General features: G+C 47.0%; 1 protein-coding gene across 1 annotated transcript; it reads right to left on the bottom strand.

Moving 5' to 3' along the window:
- Positions 1 to 4,543: 4,543 nt before the first annotated feature.
- On the bottom strand, positions 4,544 to 17,274 carry METTL1 (methyltransferase 1, tRNA methylguanosine; the record flags this gene model as incomplete). The annotated part of the gene is made up of 6 exons (XM_081845273.1): positions 4,544 to 5,058; positions 6,938 to 7,039; positions 9,842 to 9,955; positions 11,064 to 11,248; positions 14,309 to 14,475; positions 17,099 to 17,274. 6 exons carry the CDS (start codon positions 17,272 to 17,274, stop codon positions 4,918 to 4,920), a joined length of 885 nt encoding a protein of 294 aa, XP_081701399.1. The 3' UTR covers positions 4,544 to 4,917.
- Positions 17,275 to 18,065: the final 791 nt, after the last annotated feature.

Below are 18,065 nucleotides of genomic sequence, written 5' to 3'. Positions count from 1 at the left end.
TAATATTATATGCATGTGACTGATTTTCCCCTTCACTGTCATGTCATGCACTTCTGTGGCCCTAAGAATGTGGACACGGGTGGCGCTGTGGGTTAAACCACAGAGCCTAGGACTTGCCAATCAGAAGGTTGGCGGTTCGAATCCCCACAACGGGGTGAGCTCCTGTTGTTCGGTCCCAGCTCCTGCCAACCTAGCAGTTCGAAAGCACGTCAAAGTGCAAGTAGATAAATAGGTACCGCTCCGGCGAGAAGGTAAATGGCGATTCTGTGCACTGCTCTGGTTCGCCAGAAGCGGCTTAATAATGACCCGGAAGCTGTACGCCGGCTCCCTCGGCCAATAAAGCGAGATGAGCGCCGCAACCCCAGAGTTGGCCACGACTGGACCTAATGATCAGGGGTCCCCTTTACCTTTAAGAATGTGGAAATTAATGAAACTGTACTTAAGTTAATAGAAGTAATTGTTTATATATAACTATGTATTCCCTCACCCCCACAGGAGAGGATTTTTCATTGATCTTTGGGGTTTCCTTGCAGCTCATAATATTATGGCTTCTTTTCACTGTGTATCTGAGCTATATTACTTCAGATCAAGCTTCAGAAAGGCTTCACACAAAAATTTCCCTCTGCACAGAAAGTTAATATGTCACAGAGAAAGCTAGGCTACAGCGAACCACTTTCTCTTAACACACATTTCTGTGTGTGCAATGGGATTATATGTCTGCCTCTCTTCTATACGAATCAGCTTTCTGTTTCCTTTCCAAATAGCATTGCCTTTATATACATTTTTTCCTCCCAAGCGCAGACTGAATATTGAGGGCCTTTCATTCATGTGAGCACCTACCTGTAGTCTGATGTAGTTCAACTATGAAACAGGTTTATCACCACAATAAGAACTTAAGTCAGGAGACTCTGGCTACAATAAATCAATCAATCGCCATGAAAAAAAGCTACAATCCTATTTTTACTTCTTGGGAAGCAAACCCCATTGATCCCGGGGATGTAGACAATAGGATTACAGTCCATGTCATTGAAAGACTGAACTAAAATGAAAGTAGCAGTTAATTCCTCACAGACTTGCTGTTTTGGGCTGTCTGCTCTGGTCTGAAGTCAACAGCCTTGACACCTTTTGCTTTTCTGATGTGCTAGCTGATCTGGATCAGGGCCGCAGCAAAGACAAAGGGTTAAATATCTTCCCTCTCCCCCACAGAACATTCCAGCATCTGACTGGGCTTCCTCCATGGCTGGAGATAAACTAACCACACAAATGTCAAGTCGCACGCTTATTGCGAGATCTAGTTGAGTCCTTAGTCACATCCTACTGGGTTTAATATTTGTCCATCACCTTGTGGACCTCTTGTTTTTCAATGGAAAGGCAGAATAGAAAAGTTTTAGGTGAGTAAATCATAGCCACAGACACTAAATGGACCCACATTCTATGTTAGGGGCAGCGCTTCATCTTGAAACACTGGCATCCTATAAAGGCCTGTCTAAATAGAAATAAGTCCCATTGGGATCAAGTAAGGATAGGATTGTAGTGGGGGTGGGTGGGTGAGGGCACCCCTTTGCAAACTGAAATTATTCCAGACGTGTACATTTAGAAATGTACATTTAGTGTACATTTCTTAAGGAAATCAGCCCTGAGTGCTCACTGGAAGGACAGATCATGAAGCTGAGGCTCCAATACTTTGGCCACATCATGAGAAGACTCCCTGGAAAAGACCCTGATGTTGGGAAAGATGGAGGGCACAAGGAGAAGGGGACGACAGAGGACGAGATGGTTGGACAGTGTTCTCAAAGCTACCAGCATGAGTTTGACTAAACTGCGGGAGGCACTAGAAGACAGGAGTGCCTGGCATGCTCTGGTCCCATGGGCTCACGAAGAGTCGGACACGGCTAAACGACTAAACAACAACAACATTTAGCCCTGGTGTAGTAGCCACTTCTCCTGGCCTCACATCCCCCTTCTAGTTCGGGATGGAAGGATCAGTCCATTTCCAGACCACAACAAATTCATATGCGTTCCTTTCTTTGCCCCCATTTTCACTATGCATTTAAAGCTGTGTCACACCACTTTAAACCGTTGTGGCTTCTGCCCCCAAATCCTGGGAACTGTGGTTCGAGAGTTGTTGGGAGACCCCTATTCCCCTCCCAGAACTACAATTTCCAGAGTGGTTTAACAGCCAATGCATTGTCCCAGGGAACTCTGGGAATTTTGTGAGAGGAACAGGGGTCTTCTAACAACTGTCAGCACCCTTGGCAAACTAAGGTTCCCAAGATTCTTTGGCGGCTTAAAGCAATATCATGCTCTTTTAAATATATAGCACAGTTAGGACCAATATTTACCTGTGCTTTCTTTCTAAAAACACAAAACTCCACAGCATTGTTTTGAAATTTAAATACATATTTTAATTATGTATTCTCGTCTCAAATATCTGCATATCTAAACAGCACAATTTATTTCATGCATTTTGGTACTTTTAGGGGGGGCAAGGGAAGCTAAGAAAGGGTATTGTAAAATCTGGAGAAAGGACACATGCGTAGGAGGACAACATTCTGAAAAATCTGCTAGCATCAGATTCCACAGAAATTCAAATTCCCCAAGAATCCTTCCTTCCCCTAACGAAGCTCATTTGAGCCAGTATGTTTGAATGACACAGCCAGCCTCTGTGAATGGGGAAGCCTGCCTTGCCTGGCTGCTCCCCTCAGGAGCCCCCCCCCCTCACTCTGCTGGACAGGAGACATCTGTCGGGAGACAAAAAACGATAGGACCAAACAGACATCACCCAGCTATAAGATCCTTGGGATGCTGGCTTCAGCTTGCTGAGCCAAATAACCCTGCAGGACAGTGTCTGCAAACAGTGGACTATAGCCCAAACATCCAATCAAATCCAGCTGTGGGACTGGGAAGGGGTTTTTCCTTAAAAACCCAAGTCAGGTGACATCATCTTGGTTCCTCTTATCAGCATGATACACACTCTCGTGTCTGGAGCATTGGGTGGGGGGGAGGGAGGCGACTTCAAATCCCAGTCCGGATGTGTCCTGTTCCAAGTTCCCTTGTGCGCTAGGAATTACCCGGCTTGTCACACCAGGTACTTGGCAACCTGCAGCCCTCCAATCGTCAAGTAGGCAGACCACCCTTAGGGCAGAAACAACAGGCTGTTCCGGCTCCGCTTACGAGGCGAGTGAAAGAAAAGGATGACTCAGGCTTAGCTCATGCAACTCTGAAGTTTGGGGAGTGCTCTGTGAATGTGCACAGCCTATCCACCTTGTGTTACCCTTCGGCGATGACTCATTATCGCACCGTGGCAAAGGTTCCAGACCTAGCAATCTTTTTATGCACCTTAGGAAACGATGTATTTACCGAGAGAAAGGAACCTCGGGAAAAGATTCATCCCTGTATATTCTCCCAGTTCCACGGTAGCTTGAGCATCCTGGGTTTGATGCTCTCAAAAACAGGTTCTTAGCCCTTATGGATGCTGGCTTGAAATGGTTTTGGTTCTTTAATAAACCTGCAAAATCCATGGGCGCTGCTTTGGATTTCCAGTGGTAGGAATCCTGCCCCCTTATTTGTTAGAGCTGAATCAACAATGGAAAATATTGCCTAATTTATAGGTCACATTCTCTTTGGGCAAATCATTACAGTCATACCTTGGGTTGTGAACGCTGCGGGTTGCGTGTTTTCGGGTTACAGACTGTGCCAAACCTGGAAGTACCAGAAAGGGGTTACTTCCGGGTTTTGGCGCTCGCACATGTGCAGAAGCACTAAATTGCGCTTTGCACAGAAACACTGAATCGTGTCATGCGCAGACGCGGCACCACGGGTTGCAAACGTGCCTCCCGCATGGATCACGTTCGCAACCCAAGGTTCCACTGTAATGCATGGCAGAGACATATCCAAGTGTATATTTATGGAGCATCTTTGCAATGACATGTTCCCTATAAGCTAAATGCAGACGTGGGGAACCACTTGGCCCAGTGACCAAATGCAGCTCTCTGGACCTCTCTGTCTGGCTTGTTGGACTCTCCCAGCCCCCCCCCCCCCAGTCCTTGCTCCACAACCTCCTCGAGTGTCTTTGCCTGGCTGGAAAGTGAACTCTGGTCATGATTATTGCTCACCTGGGTGGAAGATACAGAAGTCGAGTGTGCAGAAGCTATCCTACTGCACATGGGTAACAACTGCAGTCATTTCCCTACAATCTAGGCTACTAGCGACGGAATGATTCTTGCAAGACCACAGTACTCAAAGATAGGTGACTGACAAGTTTCAGAATCTCCCCCATCTTAGGCTCTCTGCACTGGGGGTTAGGTGCATGTTGTCTTAGCCCAGCTGATCATCTTCATAGCATAGCTAGATCTATGGCCTGCTTTAAGAAAGGCACAGGTTCTCATTGTGGCAGGGCTCTCTCTCTAACACCCCCCCCCCAAGAGCCAGGGGTTTACACCTGGCACTGATCTGGGGAAGAAGATGGAAGACTGCAGCTCCAAAGCACAACTGCGGGCTGAGCTCAGAAGCTAGGCTGGACCTGACAACTCATAGCGCCTGATAGTTCTTTCTTCCTGTTTATTATTCATTCACAAAATGAAAGTGACTGATGGTTCAATGGAGTGGGAAGCACCTCCCAGATCACTCATCCTGCTACGTGGGGCTGATGCTTCCCCCGGTATAGCTGGGACAAGGCACCCCCGTCCTTCTACGGGCAAAACAAGCAGCAAACAAAGCAGGCAATCCCTTATTCAACCGTTCAGCCGAGTTACCCCAGAAGGGGAATCCCCAGCTGTGTTAATAGAAGGCTGACCCCAGCGTGACCAGAGGCATTGAGTCCGTCCCATTCTTGATGCAACCCCTGCCCCCAACACCTCCCTTTCGACACACGAGTTGGGACGACGTGAATTTTCTCAGGCCCTGGAAATTCCCCGGTCATGATCCTGGCGCTTCCTGTTCCTCTGTGATGTCCCTGATGCGCCGAAAGACAGCCGGGAAGGTCTTGCCTCCGTTCCTCTGGACCTTCTTCCCTTCCTCAGTTGAGGTGTCCAGGAGGCCGACGATAGGATCACTGGCCTGTTGGGAGAGGAGGAGGAGGTATGGTTGCTTATTAAAAAAGGACGGTCGCAACACACAAACACACACAGCACTGGGAGAACTTCTCTTTCACCCTGTGGAAGTTGAAACTATCCATCTAGCACTAAGTTGCACAGAGCGGGGAAATAAAAGTGCACAGACCTTGCTATGCCAAAGCTCTCTGTGGACAAATGCCGGCTCCCTCAGCCTGAAAACGGAGACGAGTGCTGCACCCCACAGCCAAATTTCGACTGGACTTAACCGTCCAGGGGTCCCTGACCTTACCAGGGCAGGAAGAAAGACTGGGCTCCTACCTCCACCAGGCATTTTCTGCACATACACCCCCAAAAGGGGAAATTGTCCCACAATAGCAGTGGACCAATAAATTTACAGCTCTCCTCTCAGTCCTGCACTACAGCATGGATGAGTTGTGTGTTTGTGTCCGAGAGAGTTATATCCCTGCATCTGTGACAAGTTTGGGCACATTCGCCGGCGTTTTGGGCCAACCTTTAATGCCTCTCTCAGGTTGAAAATGTTAGGGTATTGATATTCCGTTCCACCTTAAGTACAGGCATGACTGTTGTGTGTCACATGTCTGTTTACACTCCAGCACAGCTTGCTGGGAACTTCCGCTTTGCTATTGCTTTTGCCGCTTGCTCTTTGACACGAAGGGAGAAGACATGTTTTTCCTTTGTCCTGATGTATGCTGAATAAACTGCTTGTAGATATGCTCTCACAGCCGTCTCCTGCCACTCCTGTTTGCGCTGGAGACACCTGGGGGCTTGCAAATTGCCCCTGTTCCCTTGGTTGCATCCCAACAGAAAAATGTTAACCACAACAGAGTGTAAAGGGGAATAACTGGACTTCTTCAAGGACTTCCACAACCTGAGATCACAGTGGCGAAACGGAAGAGGGCCTTTTAAGCAGGGCTCCCCTCCAGTCGGGGAATGCCCTCCTTCAGAGAGACTTGCCCGCTGCTGACTTTTAACACCTCTTTTTATTTCGCTAGTCCTCTTAAAACCATTGAGGCTGTTTTCACCTCTGCATTTCACTTCAGCTTTCAGTTGTGGCTTCTCACCTCGACACCGATGACTTTTGGCGCTCCCAGTATTAAACAATCGGGGCTGGAATGGCACACATTCATACTGTTGTTCTGCTCTATAGAATTTGGGGGCTGCTGCAGAATGGCGTTTCATTGGGATGGTGATGTTAATTTGCTTTAACTGGTACATCAGAGCTCAGACAACGGGGTAACTAAGAACAGGTTGGCTCAGGGTGAAAATGAGGAGGGAGGGGGCAGGATCAGTCCAGCTATTCCCAAATGACAGGGTGGGGAAGCTTTAGAACAGGACATGTCTCTCGTTTTTCCTACAAGTTAATGAACACGAGCAGCAGAAAGAGGAAGACTTTTGTGGATTAAAAACTTTACTTCAGGGCCTGTTTTATACATCTGCGTCGAAGGGTGCAATCCTGTGCACACTTAGCAAGGAGCAGACACCCCACTCAACTCAGTAGGACTGACTTCTAGGCATGCACATGTAAGATTTATGCCATGAAACTTTTATGCATTTATTCGGCTCCAGCGATCCCTTACATGTTTGTTGCATTTTACTCCTCTTTAGGTCTGTATGCTTTTAAGAAGTGCTGAAATTTAAGATTGCAAGTGCAAGTGCCGATGTGTCACTGGGGCGGTTTCCACAGAGGTTATATCTGGAACCTGGAAGTTCATCGGGCGGTGAGCTAATTCCAAGAGAGCAGCCTGGGAGAATTACGAAACCTTTTCATGCAGGTTGCTTCGAAAGCCTGTCTGGAACTGCAAAAAAACCCTTACATCAGAGATGATGCACTTGCACGGATGTGCCCGCTCCCTTGCACTTACCAGTTCTTTCAAGGACACCTGCTCAAAAAGCGGGTGTTCCCTGAAATGCTTCACCATCCACCTGTGCACCTCTTCCACATCCGTGATGGTGTAGACGAGCCCCTGGCAGAGATAAGGGAGATGTTACAAGGACGCAGGATGCAGAGGACACTCTCTATTCCCTTTGCGTAACGGGACTCCCCGCCTCCCCAAATCTGATCTGGAGGGTTGGAGAAAGCCCCAGGACAGATCTGTGGGTGCTTATGGTGTGTGGGGAAAGATGGGCAAGTCCCACTGTGCAAGCAGGAAAGCTGACGGGACAACTACTTAGCACTACATGGGACAGAGAGGGACGCGGGTGGCGCTGTGGGTTAAACCACAGAGCCTTGGACTTGCCGATCAGAAGGTCGGTGGTTCGAATCCCCGCGACGGGGTGAGCTCCCGTTGCTCGGTCCCTGCTCCTGCCAACCTAGCATTTCAAAAGCACGTCAAAGTGCAAGTAGATAAATAGGTACCGCTCCGGCGGAAAGGTAAACGGCGTTTCCAGTGCACTGCTCTGATTCGCCAGAAGCAGCTTAGTTATGCTGACCACATGACCTGGAAGCTGTACGCCGGCTCCCTCGGCCAATAAAGCGAGATGAGCGCCGCAACCCCAGAGTCGGTCACGACTGGACCTAATGGTCAGGGGTCCCCCTTTACCTTTACCTTTACATGGGACAGAAGCCAGAACAGTTTGCTATTTGGGATTGGGGCAAAATATTCCAATGCAAATGGAGGGGGAAGGTTTTCAACAGAAAAAGATTTTCCCAAACCACTGGAAGCTTCCTGTTCAAAGTTGGATCTTGGGCTCATTTCCGAAAAGGAGTAATTACTGGGTATTCTGAAGCCCCAGCTTCCTTGCAGCCTAGGGCTCAGCAATTGCCGCCGTCACGATTGTTGAGGGCGCTGCTGCACTGCCAACTCTCGCGCTGTGCCAGACTCCTCCTTAGCCTTGGGAAAGCTACCTGGAGAGTTTTGGGGTGACTCACGCTGACTCTGGGTGAGGCCTGGTGCTGATTCATCACGAAGGCTGGCTCCCTTTTGCGTGCAACCCCAAAAGCGGCGACGCAAGAAGCAGCAGCAGCAGCAGCAAGGATGCTCTCCATCTTCCCCGCCCGCCCCTCCGGCAGATGAAAGGAGAGTCAGCCAGGGTGCCCTGGGGAGAAGCTGCCAGGACAAAGTCAGGGGCTGGAAGTGGCGCAATGCTCACTCGGCTGCCAGGAAGTTTGCCAGCACAAGCCTCCTGCTAGGAGCTAAGAGGAGAGTGTTGCCTTCAGCACTAATTAGCACCCGTCCCTAAATCTTGGGAGTGACATTCCCAAGCGATCCAGAGCGTCTTGTTTTTCCCTAGGCTCCAGGGCACGATGACGCACCTGGAGTTTTGATAAAAGAGAGTAATTATTTGTATGAAGATGGAGTAGCTTACTCTGGGAAGGCCTACCCTCAGGAAGTACTCAATTAGCACAGAAGGGCGTCTAAGCCGGAGGGCAGACACATTCCTTCACGCATCCTCTTGGAATGCTGAGGTGGAAGGGAATGTCTAGACAGAGACCTCTGTGGCGCAATGCAGCCCAAGAGAGGCACCTCCAAAACCTTCACTGTCCCTCTTCATGGAGCCCATCGCTCACCAAACTCAGCTGCCACGGAACCCCTATGCATCTGCCTGACATCCTGGAGAAATACCTGGGAATTGGGGTGGTTCCAGGGCATGCTCCCAGGTCTCATGGGCTGCTATCCCAATCCTAGGTAGCTGGTTTATTACCTGGTCAGATTGCCTGTCTACTCTGGCTAATAGTAACTCACCTCTCAGACAGAGGTCATCCAGAAAACTGTCATGGAATTCTACTCAATATTGATCCAGAGCAGATTCCAACGTATAGTTAGCAGAGTAAAAACTTAAAACACGTTGCAGGATTCCCCAAAAAAAGACCAGAGGCAATTGATATTCCATTCAGCAGAGCTTTACTCCTACTGAAGGCAAATGAGCATAAGGGTCACAAATCCAATGCATTCAGGATTGGCACATAAGAAATCCAGTTACAGCAGACTTAACTCACAATAACTTATAATAAGACTAAACCTTAACACTATCTATGTACAGAACACCACATCAGAAGGAAAAGAGATAGAAGGTGAAAGTGAAACCCAGGCTCCTTCTGGTCCTACCTTTATAGCCAGCATGATCTTAACAGATTAAGCAGTTTAAGTCAGCTGTACTCTGCTTCTCCGAAGGTATAACCCAAACATCATGAACCTTCTGCTTCTTTCTTTCACACAGAGAAGCTTCCAGAACCCTCTTGAATTAATTAGAATAGGAAAGATCTCTACACATCAGATCAATACTTTCTGCTCTAAGAAATGCAAACTGACAGATGTTGCTGAACTACAACGGCCATCATTCCCAGCCACTGACAATGCTCACCGAGGCTGATGGGAGTTGTAGTTCAGCGACTTCTGGCAGGCCACAGGATCCCCAAAATGGATGCCTGGCTGTGTATGCTAAGTAATAAGAGCCTCCAGCAAGGAAGTGTCACAAAAGTTACTGCTTCTTCCCCTGCACTCCTTAGACCGCAAATGACCACCAGAGATGTTAGTAGACATATGGGAGATATTGAAAAAAACAACAACCAAATAAACAAACAAACAAAAACTACTGCCCTTGCAGTAGATGGAAAATGTTTTGCATTCAGTGTTTATTAATGTGAGATGTTTGTTTGCCCTATTGATATTAGTGTGCTTTTGGCCTAAATTGTCTGTCTCTTTTGGTTTTTGCCTTGAAATGTTGTTGCATTTTATTCTGCAGGTTGTTTGTGAGCTGCTCTGAGCATGGTTCTGTTGAAAGGGGCTCGGAAGAGGCTAGACCAACCTCGAGAGCAATGCACTCACCTCCTCGCAGAGAACATAGGCGTATTCTGCCAGCAAAGTGGTGCTGATAATCCGCCATTTGTGCTTCGTCTTCTTGAAATGAGGATCGGGGAAGAGGAAAAACATTTTGCGCAGCTGGATTTTATGCAAAAAAGAACAAGAAAGAGATGCCTCACCACCAGAAGGAATGGAAGAGGTTAGCCTGTCAGCAGCCTGCAAATTAAACAAAACCCCTAATCTGCATTTGGCCTGCTAGGGAATATCCAGGGCCAACAAAGACTTTGTTGTCTCCCTCCCGTCCCCAAAGGAATGAGACTGGCACTCAGCAGGAGGTCACACATTCTGCCTGTAGAAAGCTCCAAATTCAAACTCTGGATGCACCGCCAGATAAACAAAACCTTGGGCAGCACAGCTGGGGAGGACCTCAGTGAAGCCTTGGTGAACCATTAGACTAGAGCTGGGATGAGAAGCCTATGGGCCTCCTGATGTTGTTGAACTACAACTCCCAACACCCCTGACCACTGGCCATGGTGGGAATTATAGACCTTGCACCCACCATATTTCCCCCAAAGAACCATGGGATTTGTAGTTTGTTAAGGGTTGCTGGAACTGTAGCGCTGATGGGGTGAACTATAGTTCCCATGATTTTTGGGGGGAAGCCACATGCTTTAAATGTACAGTGGTACGTCAGGTTACATACGCTTCAGGTTACATACGCTTCAGGTTACAGACTCCGCTAACCCAGAAATAGTGCTTCAGGTTAAGAACTTTGCTTCAGGATGAGAACAGGGATTGTGCTCCGGCAGCGCGGCAGCAGCAGGAGGCCCCATTAGCTAAAGTGGTGATTCAAGTTAAGAACAGTTTCAGGTTAAGTACGGACCTCAGGAACGAATTAAGTACTTAACCTGAGGTACCACTGTACTTTAAATGCATTATGTGTACACAGCCAGAGTCCAGCAAAAAAAAAAGGGGGCCACAGATTCCTTATCTCTGTAATAGATATCACCAACAGCCTGACAGGACAAAGCAATTTTGTATGGGACATTGTTTTTTAAAACACAAGGATCTATCCTAAAGATCCATGAAAAAGCAACAACAGATGACAGAGGTTTCTCTTTCGGAGGAAACAGCGAGAACCTCAAATGTCCAGGGCAGGAGCGTCACAGGGCAGGAGCGTTTAAAAGTGTGTACACAAATAATTTTTAAAACTCCAAATGGGGAGAGACACTCTTTGGAAACTCACCTGCCCCTTGTGGAAAAAGTTGGGCAAGTGTTTCATGGCATTGCTGCGGATGCAGCCGATGTTCTGGAACTGCCCGGGGTGAGATGCTCTCAGAGACTGGATCCTGTCCCGCACATAATCGGAGACCTTCACTCGGATTTCCAGACCCAGCATTAAAGTCTTGGGAAACAGGGGAGACAGTGCAACTGCAAAAGAGAACAGCCAGCCAGTAACTTAAGAGGACAGAGGTTTTTTAATATATATATAAATCTTGTTCAATAAAATCAGCACAAGGTGGCCATAAAGTCAAAGATGCTTTATCTCCTTGCTCCCCCTGCAACTCCACATTTCAAAGCCAAAAAGATGCTTTCTAACCCCTCTGCTAGACTTAACTTCCTTTTCTTTGCATCATTCCTCTGTTTAGAAGTCCATGGAAATATATAGGACTTCCTTCTTCAGTAAGCTTAGCTAGGACCAGGCCTGCCAAGAGTACTCATAATTTCTTTACTAGAATGCTGACAGTCAACAAATATGATGCAAATTTCCAAAGCAAAGGACACGATGTGAAAATCTCTTAATAGAAAACAGCGTAACTAACCAGAGTATGAGCTTGCTATAGCCTCTTGCTTAAGAACACAGGAGTGTCTTGCTAGAGCAGAGCAAGGTCTACAAAGTTTAGCACTTTTTGCAAGAATCTACCAGGAGCGGGGAAGTCCACCCAAAACCGGCTATGGTCCACTTTTTGTAGCATTCTCAACATTCTCAGTGTGTGCCTTTACTGTTATTGCATAAGGCAGGGGTAGCCCAAGTGAAAGCCTCCAGATTCTTTGGACTACAACTCCCATCAGCCCCACTCAACATGGCCAGAGGTCAAGGATGCTGGGAGCTGTAGTCCCAAAACACTGGAGGGCACCGGGTTGGCTACCTCCAGTGCTTAGGGAACTTTTTAAAGTTTGAAGTTTTATTCTGTTTTTAATGCTCTGTTGACTAGGGACTAGGGAAACCCAGCCAAATGGGCAGGGTACAAATAATAAATTATTATTATTGCAAAACATTATTTAGACGATGCTTTGCAAAACTTAAATTTCAGCGTTAAGAGAGGACAAAGAAATATGAAAAACAAGAATGGCCAGCAATGAATTTAAGCACATGGAGTGACACCGATTGAGGAACACAGCGCAACCCTATGCGTATTTCCTAGGAAGTAAATCCCACTAATTTCATAGAATCATAGAGTTGGAAGAGACCACAAGGGCCATCGAGTCCAACCCCCTGCCAAGCAGGAAACACCAGAGGAACATAACACACAAGGAAGTGCGTGTAGGGTTATGCAAGCCTGGTCTTATGCAGGCTGACTTGGAAAGCATTCCAGCTGCGTTCGGTCCAGCTTGCTCCAAGGAAAAAGCACACACAGAACTACAGCCCTAGTTTCATGGAGGGCAGACTTCCCCAACCTGCTGCCATCCAGATGTTTTGGGTGCCTATCAGTCCCAGTCAGCACAGATGTCCAAAACATCTGGAGGACACTTAAGAACAAAGACTCAATCCTAGACGCTATTTTGGGGCTAAGAGATAAGATTGCAGTGGGAAGCGAGTCCCACTGAACTCATGATTTCCATGCAAATAGGGGGCTGTAACTTCCCTGAATTCAGTGGGACTCACTTTCAATTCAGATTGCAGTTCTTTTTACCTCCATCCAACACATTCCTGTCTGTGGATTCACAAGATGGTCAAGGAGCGACAATTAATCATGTGAAAAACTTGCCGCAAGCTTCTTTCCTGAGTAAAGGGTTTTTCGTGTTTTTTTAAAATGTAGATAACTGGCAGATCATGACTCTTTATAAACTCAGACCGTCGCATGATTGCCGCCCTCATTATAAGGAAAACACCACAGTAGAAATCAATCCATCGCCTTCCGATCACTGTGAATCAGCAAGAATGAATTCTAAAAATATAGACAACAGTCTTCGTAAGAGCCAGGGCCTATTCATGCTTAATAAATGACACATTTCTCACTGGGAATTCCATGGCGAACATCTGTTTGCCAAATGAAGCAGATGTGTCACCATCTCAATAAATTATTCTGCTTCTACTAATTATGAGGAAGGATAAAAAGAGCTGTCCGCTCCTGATCACTAGAATCTCCGGGTTCCAAGATTACATCGGTCACAGCCTGCATCTTTTGAGGCTTGTCCTCACATCCATGAGGACTGCACACTTGCTTTTTCAAATGAAAGCTGACAATTCTCAGGCTGTGGAATTACAGTACCGCCAGCTACAAATGCAGAAAATACTACCAGCATCCACCCCATTTGCTTTCTTTCCTCCAACATGAATGGAAACTCTAACTCAAATGTGTTCTACACAGACCCCTTGAAAATTGCAGATGGACTTGGCAAACCACCTAATGATTTCTCTGCCTGTTGTAGCCATTGTAATGCACTGTGCTAGATACTGTATGGTTCTCAATTGTGTTTCCATCAGTTCTTCTATTTCTCATATATTGCATTTTATAGTATAGAATTCAAACTGCAATACAACAAAATGCACAGGGTCTCGCTATCCGAAACACGATGCGTTCTCAGGAAATCTTTTGTTAGGCAAGCATTCACATGACAAGTCGATGATTTCCACTGATTCCTATGGGAAAATTTCTAATGCATTCCTGACCACAGAATTTTTACCCCAGGAAAACCCCCTGAAACCTTGCAAAATGAAAAACAAGGAAAAAATACTCTCTTATTTGTCCAATCTTTCCCGCTTCCTCCCTCCTACTATGGTTTCTGAATAAACAGCTGTCACAGACCAGGGAGAGAAGGAAAGCATTTGAAAAGGATTGTTTTATAGTCTTTTACAGGCTTTTAACCCGTAGAGATGGGACGCGGGTGGCGCTGTGGGTTAAACCACAGAGCCTAGGACTTGCCAATCAGAAGGTCGGCGGTTCGAATCCCATTGCTCGGTCCCTGCTCCTGCGAACCTAGCAGTTCAAAAGCACATCAAAGTGCAAGTAGATAAATAGGTACCGCTCACGTGGGAAGGTAAACAGTGTTTCTGTACACTGCTCTGGTTTGCCAAAAGCGACTTAGTCATGCTGGCCACTTGACCCAGAAGCTGTACACCGGCTCCCTTGGCCAATAAAGCGAGATAGGCACCGCAACCCCAGAGTCGGTCACGACTGGACCTAATGGCCAGGGGTTCCTTTAGCTTTACCTTTAACCTGTAGAGAAACCTTAACCATCAGCTAACTCTCATTGGGAAGAAATTACCAAGCAAGCCCCCATAACCGCAGCCGATATCAGCAAACTCTACTTGAGACGCAGGCTTAGTTCTCTCTTCTGCATCCTTCAGGTCATCGTGTTGGTTGTCTGCAGTTAAAGGAGCAAAAAACTCTGGGTAGATCTCTGACCAGTCCATTTCTTCAGGCTTGGCAGGACTATCAGGAAAGAAACCAGAGGACTTCATGAAGTAAGAGTGCAGAACAGTAATTATACGTTGACCCTAGAAAAACCACCACCCAATGTAATATGTATTGGTACATGTGAGGCAAAAAACTGTGCAGTTGGGCAATTCATTTATTAAGACCAACTAAAATGTCACAAAATAGTGGCAAGCCATCTCCAGAACTCTGCCCCAGGCAAGGTAATTACACAAACAAACGGGTGACTGAAAAAGTGGGAAATGGAGATTGCAGACTAAGGCTGCAGACACACCATACATTTAAAGTACAAGATCACCCCCCCCCAAAAGAGAGAGAGAGAGAGAGAGAGAGAGAGAGAATGAATTATAGTTTGTTTAGGGTGCTGGGAATTGTAACTCTGTGAGGTGTAAACTACAATTCCCAAGATTCTTTGAGGGGGAGCAATGTACTTTAAATGTATGGTGTGTATATAACCTGCATTGTTGTTATATGCTACAGTTATCAGGATATAAACCTAGTATTTTGGTATGAAGCAACAATGGCTGTTTTCCCAAGAGGCAACCATGAGGAACAACTTCTGTGGGACACAATTTATTACAGGTTTCATTAACTGAATTGGGCAAGAAGTCAGGGCTGGCATGCATCATATAATGTTGACACAGAGAAATATTCCCATGATTTGCATCTCCGGAAACATTCCAAAGACTTATGTCGTAAACAAGGAAAATGACAATTTGTCCATCTGGAAGAAGGGGGGAGGGAGATCCAGACAATAAAATTTAGGGGACTACAGTCAAATTCTAACCACAATTATTTGGAAGCAAGTTCCATTGATGTCACTGGAAATTACTGTCACCGGAAATTGCTTTGTAAATGAATTGTATTAAGGCACGCTTAACTTGTGAGCAAGTCCCACTGAATGCAATGACGCTTACCTTCAAGTAAAGACATAACTGCGCTGCAGACTACAATATATGCTGCCTCAGTCATATGCACACGCACAGAGAGAAGCTCCCTTTCATTCAATTATCAATATGCCCAAACAAGCGTGCATGAGCTTTAGGTATCCTTACTTGGAAGCAAGTCCCATTGGTCTGGTTCCCATATAACATAAAGCCATAGCTTATTAAACTAAAGTTACATAAATCATGCTTTAGGTTTACTTGCAAACCTTGCCCAGCAGCTTAACTATGGTTTGTCTACTCCCAAATCAAACCATGATCTGAAGTGACGGATCGATGTTGGCTTACACACCTTAGCTCGTTTTAACTGTGGCTTGGCATTAAGTGCGAACACAGCACTCTTCCTTGTCCATAGTTTGGTTGGCCAACCCACCCCAGATGCTCATCAAGTTAAAAAGACACAAGGCAAAACAGGACAAACTTGGGAGAAACAAACCAGAGCTTGTAGGACAAGTTGCAGTTTGTTGAAGAACAATAGTGAAGCATTATGTGCCAGGCAGGCCACTGATTATCAAGGAGCCTTGTTTCTAGGCAGAGCTAGAACCATTACAGCTGAATTCAATGGGGCTTGCTTTTGAGCAAACATGTATTTAGGAATGCAGTGCCATCAACTCAGAGTTCACCATGAAGAGGGGTGCGCCAAGACAGTTTGTCACTGATGAATATAAACTCTAGAGGAGGGATGGGGAACTAGAGCCCCACCCCCACCCCCCAAGATATTGCTGGCCGTGGCTGACGGGAGTCCAACAACATCTGGAAGGTTAGATTCCCTAGAAATTAGAGATCACCTTGTAAATTATTTTTATATGCAATGACGGCAGCAGGAATATTATTGGCACAAAATAGGAAGCAAGAAGAATGCAGGATGAAACTGAGGGACTATGCAGAATTAGACAAATTAACAGGAAGAATTCGAAATCTGCGGGACCAGAGATTCACAGAAGACTGATGTAATTTTGCAGACTATTAGAAAAGTAACTGTGATGATCAGATTATGCTTGTAAATTTGCAAGAAGTTTTGTAAGGTGAACTACTTGAAATATTGCAAAAAAAGGTAATGAGGAGGACTGTTAGTTAAGAAAACTAAAGGCAATATGAACCTAAGAAATGCAGAATAGGTGATAAGGATCATCAGAGGTGCTGATGGAAGTCCAAAAAGATTGTATAAGAAGTGAAGTTTGGTTGTATGAATGATAATTAATATGTTAAAATTAATTTAAAAATATTATAAAAAAAGAAAAAAGAAATTAGAGATCACCAAAACGTGTGCCCAAGAAGCAGGTAAGCCAGACCAGTGGCCCATGTTTTGCATGCAGAAACCCCCCAGGTTCCTTATCCCCTCCCACGAAAGCAACTCCGGTTGCCGCAGAGATTCCTCTGCCATTCCTAAGAGACAACACCGGTCCGAACAGACCAGTGCGCGGCCTGACTCCCTATGGGGTCCATATTCCCTGAGTCAAGGGGCGAGAGGTGCGGATTTCGACACGGCAGGCTCACTCCGAAGGGAATTCAACAGCAAAACACGTCAGCACCGTAAAATCGGGGGGCGCCCGGCAAAGCGGACAAACGTCTCTGTGAGCCCGTGGGGAGCCTACAGAAACGGGCGGCGAGGGTGGGAGCCCGGAAGAGGGGCGATCGCGGGGTTGTTGCTGCTTCCCTATCCCGCCCGCACTCACTAGCGCAGCGTGTGATCCGCCAGCGGGTTGGAATGCGCTCTCTGCCGGTAGAAGCGCTTCTGCGGCGGCGGCGGCGGCGGCGGCGCCTTTGCCGCGACAGGCCCTTCCATCGCGATCACAGCGCCGGAGCCACGTGGAGCACCCAGGGGACAGGAGTCGCGGGAGACGCGCGTCATCGCGTCGCGCCCTCCGCCTTAAAGGGCCAGCGGTGCCCGGCGCGCTCCTGCCTGTTTCCATGGCGACGTTTGGGTTGCCTTTCTGGCGGTTGCAGCACTTCCTGGCGACAACAGACTGCCACGAGAGGTGGTGGGATCTCCTTCCCTGGAAGCTTTTAAGCAGAAGTTGGATGGCCACCTGCTATGGAAGCTGAGATTCCTGCTTTGCAGGCGGGGTTGGGCTAGATGACCCTCGGGGTCCCTTCCGGCTCAAATCAGTTCTTACAATTGTAGGGCTGGAAGGGACACCGAAGGGCATCTAGCCCCCCACCCCCACAATTTGTTGTTGTTTAGTCGCTTAGTCATGTCCGCCTCTTCGTGACCCCCTGGACCAGAGCCCGCCAGGCACTCCTGTCTTCCACTGCCTCCCCCAGTTTGGTCAAACTCAGGCTGGTAGCTTCGAGAACACTGTCTAGCCATCTCGTCCTCTGTCGTCCCCTTCTCCTTGTGCCCTCCATCTTTCCCAGCATCAGGGTCTTTTCCAGGAAGTCTTCTCTTCTCATGAGGTGGCCAAAGTATTGGAGCCTCAGCTTCAGGATCTGTCCTTCCAGTGAGCACTCAGGGCTGATTTCCTTCAGAATGGATCGGTTTGATCTTCTTGCAGTCCATGGGACTCTCAAGAGTCTCCTCCAGCACCAGAATTCAAAAGCATCAATTCTTTGGCGATCAGCCTTCTTTATGGTCCAGCTCTCACTTCCATACAACACTACTGGGAAAACCATGGCTTTTAAGAATTTGTGGAATTAATTTAA

This window comes from Podarcis erhardii (assembly GCF_964252035.2).
Source record: "Podarcis erhardii genome assembly, chromosome: 2".
Lineage (NCBI taxonomy): Eukaryota > Metazoa > Chordata > Lepidosauria > Squamata > Lacertidae > Podarcis > Podarcis erhardii.
The sequence above is the reverse complement of the archived record's forward strand: the minus strand, read 5'-3'. Positions and strand labels throughout refer to the sequence as shown.